Here is a 4,811-nt window from a genome sequence, read left to right as displayed (position 1 = left end):
GGGGAGCACAGCGCCCTCTTGTGACATCTTTAATCACAACTTGTCTATCCGGTTCCACCCCAGATCCCCAACATGTGAACCCCCGCCCCAGCCTAACTTCAGCTCCTGCCTCTGCCACAGCCCACCCTAGCTTCACTCCTGGGCATGGAGCTCTCTTCCGTCTGAGGGCTACCTTCCCTGACCTCAGGGTCTTATGGGTGGGAGTGTGGGAGAACAGAAGACAGAGCCAGCCTGTATAAAACACAGCCTTTACTGATTCAAGGAAACTGCCTTGGGGGTGTACCTATCAGCACACTTTGAGACGGAGTCCCAGAGTCCGGGAGTCCCGGGCAGGGTCTGAGAGGCTGGCATCAGACTGAGCGCATTTGTGAGGGGGACTATTAGAGCAAAGCTGTCTGAGGCCGGGGGAGTAGGATTTGAGGGAGGAGGGCTACCCCAAGGGCAGGGGTGACCCAGAGGACCCCTGGGTGTCTCAAGGAGGGGTTGGTGTCACCAGAGGCTCCTCCTCCTCTTTCCAAGCACACGCTCAGGCCTCCAGACTCTTTGCTGGGAGAATACTTCCTCTTCACCCCAGGAATCTGGGGGCTTCTCCCAAGGGAATGAAGATTCCCTTTGTTCTTGTGCATCCAAGCCAGGGCGAGCCCCTCTCTTTTTGTTGCCTCTGGCCTCTCCACCTGCTGTTCCCTCTGCTAGGAAGCACTTTACACCTCTCTTAAACAATACTTTCTCCAGGAAGCCATGTTGATCACCCCTTTTAGGTAGAAGCCTTGCTATGAGCCCCTGCGCCCCCTTGTATGCAGTGGTTAACTTGCTTGTTTTAATGTTTGTCTTCCCTGAGGGCTGGCACTGGTCCTGTGGTGTGACCTACACCCAGGTAAACAGCACAGTGCCCGGCACTCAATATCTGCCAAAAATGAAATTGGATAGCTTAGTGAATTCAAGGTGGGGGCACCCAGCACCTGCAGGACCCCTCCGCCGGCGCATTACCTCCTTGCCTGTCCCCACTGGTGGCCCAGCACCCCTCCCCAGCCTGTGGTCAGATGGGGGTCAGGTTGGGTGCTGAAGCATGTGGCTTGTCATGGCGGGAGAGCAGGCCCAGCTCCCCAGGCTCCACCAGCTTGTGGTGGCAGCAGCAGGTGGAGGCTGGGAGGCTGCCGCACCCTGGGGCTCTGCTCCTGCGCAGGCCCCGCAGGATCCTGTGGAAGATGAGGTAGCAGATCTCACAGATGGTGAGTACAATGCAAACGGCGGAGGCGCCCACCATGAAGTAGGTGAAGAACTTCTTCTCGGTGGGCCGGGCAATGTAGCAGTCCACGACGTTGGGGCAGGGTGCTACGCTGGCGCACTGCACCAGGCGTGGCATGCTGAAGCCGTGCCAGAGAGTGTGGAGCAGGTAGAGGAAGAGGAATTCGATGAGGAGTTTGAAGATGAGGCTGAACAGATAGGTCCACCACAGGCCGCCGTGCTTCTTGCCTGCATTGTCGTACAGCTTGGTGCATTGGTCACCGTGCTTCTGGCGGTGCCGCCGCTCGCGCTCCTCGCGGTAGGCCACATGCAGGATGACCAGCAGTGAGGGGCACGTGACGAAGATGAGCTGCAGGGCCCAAAGGCGGATGTTGGAAATAGGGAAGAACTCGTCGTAGCAGACGTTGGTGCAGCCCGGCTGCCTCGTGTTGCAGTCAAAGTCCTTCTGCTCGTCCCCCCACACGCGCTCCGCGGCCACCACGTACACCAGCACGCGGAAGACAAACACCACTGACAGCCAGATGCGGCCAAATGCTGTGGAGTACTTGTTCACGCCGCTCAGCAGGGCCTGGAGCGTCTTCCAGTCCATGGTGCCTGTGGTAGGCGGGTGCTGGGGGCTGTACCCACCTGACACAATGATAGGAAAAACCGTATGTTAATGAATAGATGAGGTTTGTCGGGCATTTACTATGTACCAGGCACTGTTCTCAGTTCTTTATGTGGATGGATTCGTTTGATCATCACAATGACCCTGTGAGATCTGGACTGTTATTCTTCTTAAACTACAAATAGACTATAGGCACAGAGAGGTTAAGTAACCTGTCCAAAGTCACGGAGTTAGTACGCTGGAAGGAAGGGAATATGCATTTGCTAATAAGAATTACCATTTATTGAGCATTTACTCTGAGCCAGGCACAGAGTTAACCACTTTATGTACAGGATCTTATTTAATCCTTATAATGACCCCATGAGGTAGATGACTCTGAGCATGCATGATAACTGCGGTCTACCCACTGCATGACCACTTGTCACCCCTCCACTGCCACCACTCTGCACCAGGCCACCATCCCTCTGGCTGCTATTATTGCCATGGCCTTCTCACTGGCCTTTCAGTGTTTGCTCCTGCACTGCTAGAGTCCACCGAATCAGATCATGTCACTCCCTTGTTTAAAACTTTCGACTACCTTCTCATTATGCTTAAAATTAACCCCCAGATTCTACACTCACCCCGCCTCTCTCTGCTCTGGCCCCGGGGCCCATGAGGCTTTATAATTATTCCTGCTGCCAGGGATGCTCTTCTTCCTTGATTTTTCTCATCACTGGGGCCTCTGCTCAAATACCATCTCCTCAGAGGCCTCCTCAGATTACCTTGGATCTGCTAGCTGCTTGGCTCCTGTCCCCTTTATTTTCTTCCTAGCATTTAGCCACCATTTGAAATTAAAGTATATTTTTGCTATTTTTCTTTTGCTTTTCTGATTTATTGTCTGTTTTCCCCACTAGAATATCAATTCTTGCTTACTGCTTTATATTTAGTGCCTACTGCCCGGCACACAGTAGGTCCTCAATAAATGCTGGCTAAATAAATAAATGCTGAATTCTCAGGGTGGCAGCTTGGAAGGAGGAGATGTGGTGTGTGGGAGCTTGGGGGAAAGACCTCCCTGCTCTGGAGAAGGGGGAGTTCCTTAGCATCTCAGCCCCCCTGATGCCTGTTCTCTGGGAATCTCAGGCAGGGTGGTGTGATGTGACTGAAGAAGACCCCATCCCCGAGACTCCCCCCTTCTTCCCCACTATGCTCCTTCTGAGACCTGGCCTTTGGGGAGGGGCAGTGGGATGTGTGCCGAGCAGAAAGTCACATTTGCACTCAAGCCTCAGCTCTGTCACTTACTGGGTGGGTGACTTCCAACAGTTCCCTGATCTTTTTGACCTTCTTTCCTTATCTCTGAGCGGAAAGAATTCCTTCCTATTTTCTTAGCTGTTCTAAGAATCCTGAGACCATTTCCTCCCCAGCCCACCACTCACCTGGTGAGAGTTCAGGAAAACTGAAGTGTAGGGTGGAGACCCGTCTGGCAGCCCTGGAAGGAGAGGGGACCTGACTTGTGCTTCCACCTGTCGCCCTCCCGTGGCAGCCCACCCGGTGCAGCCCTCTCCTGGGCCCCACCTTCCACCTTCCAGTCCTATCTGCCCTGCCCCGCCTACCACACCCAGGGACTCTACTCACGGGCAAAGAATTTCTCTCTAAGCCCAGGCTGGGACTGGTGGAGCCGGTTCTGGTTCCTCCTACAGCCCCCAGCATCGGCTCCAAGCCGTCCGCTTTTGCCAAGCCGTGGCCAGCTTTCCCCCCCAACCCCAGGACAGAGCTGCCCTTCCCCTTCCCTGCGCGTCCTCGTCCCGCCCCGCTCCAGTTCCTTCCATTCAGGCAACTTGGGAGCTTGTGAACGTGGGAGGGGGGCGTCCAGGAACCTTCCAGCAGCTGGAGTCCCCATACCGCCCAGAATAGAGGGCGAGAAGGCAGTGGGGCGGGGGACTGGAGGGGACGTCTACAGCGCCCTTCCCGTCGCCCGCGTCCCGGCTAGGTCCGACAGTCAGGCTAAAGCCCGGCCCGGCCGCCGGGGGTCGCCAGGGGGCGCTCAGCGTCCCAGGGGGCCCTTCCCGTCCCGTCCCGCACTCACCGCAGCGGCGCAGCCCGCGGGGGGCCGGGACCCCGGGTGCTGGAGGCCCGCAGCCGAGGAAGCGAGGCCGGAGCCGGGGCTCTCGACGCCGCGAGGAGGGCGCGGCGGGCTCACCCCGGGGGCGGTGAGGAGGAGGGAGGGTCGGGGGAGGAGCCGGCCCGCCGCCGTCACCGTTCCCGCCACAGCCTTTGCAGGGGCTCGCCGCTCGTCGGAGCCTGGTTTCTTCACGTGTGAAACTGGGGCGTCGGTGGCCATGGGCAGGGCTGTCGCAAAGGCTCCGATGAGATGAGGGGCATGAAGCACTCTGAACTGTGAAGTGTCGTGGCCCCGAAAGGACTGCAGTCATGACTGGCCCACGCGGCTACCGCGCCTGCGCCCGGGCTCGACCCTGTGTGGGGCGTTTTGGGGGTCTGCCCTCTTGGCACGACGGGTCCTCGGGGGTGGTGCCTGGCTCAGGCTGTGTCCTCGAATGAGGACGGTGCACGTTGGAGAACCGGGGCGAGGGGCTCTCTCTGTGCCCACAGAGGGAAGGGGCACAGCGAATCCTGTGTCTGGAAAAGAGACGGGGAGCCTTTGTACAAGCCTGAGGGCAGGATCAGGAGAGGTGGGTGCCTGGAGTTACTGAGTTACTGCAGGGGGCAGATCCTTTGGCGGGGCCGTGGGGGGCATAGCAGGGAGCCCTGGACACCCTGTTGAGGGAGGTGGACCTGGGCTGGGCTGGGCTCTGGGGACAAAGACGCTTTGTCTTGTCTTATCTTCCAGTGGAATCTTCCCAGCCTTGTCAGGGAAACCCCAGGGTTCCCTGCCTCCTGGGAGTTCTGGGATCTGAGTCACCCTAGGGCCAGAGCCCTCACTGTCTGAACAGAGATGATGTTGCTAACACAACGGTGACTATAC

General features: G+C 57.7%; 1 protein-coding gene across 3 annotated transcripts; it reads right to left on the bottom strand.

The window, feature by feature from the left end:
- Nucleotides 1-234: 234 nt before the first annotated feature.
- GJB3 (gap junction protein beta 3) lies at nt 235-4,531 on the bottom strand. Of its 3 annotated transcripts, XM_057499980.1 has the most exons (3): nt 3,915-4,011; nt 3,265-3,317; nt 235-1,872 (listed from the first exon to the last, which is right to left on the bottom strand). In XM_057499980.1, exon 3 carries the CDS (start codon nt 1,832-1,834, stop codon nt 1,037-1,039), a length of 798 nt encoding a protein of 265 aa, XP_057355963.1. In that variant the 5' UTR covers nt 1,835-1,872; nt 3,265-3,317; nt 3,915-4,011; the 3' UTR covers nt 235-1,036. The 3 variants fall into 3 exon arrangements, with proteins under 3 accessions (XP_057355963.1, XP_057355962.1, XP_036741214.2); XM_057499979.1 differs by lacking the exon at nt 3,265-3,317 and having other exon boundaries at nt 3,915-4,531; XM_036885319.2 differs by lacking the exon at nt 3,915-4,011 and having other exon boundaries at nt 3,265-3,862.
- Nucleotides 4,532-4,811: the final 280 nt, after the last annotated feature.

The sequence above is a fragment of the Manis pentadactyla genome, chromosome 4 (genome assembly GCF_030020395.1).
Source record: "Manis pentadactyla isolate mManPen7 chromosome 4, mManPen7.hap1, whole genome shotgun sequence".
Classification (NCBI taxonomy): Eukaryota; Metazoa; Chordata; class Mammalia; order Pholidota; family Manidae; genus Manis; species Manis pentadactyla.
This window is presented reverse-complemented; position numbering and strand designations above follow the sequence as displayed.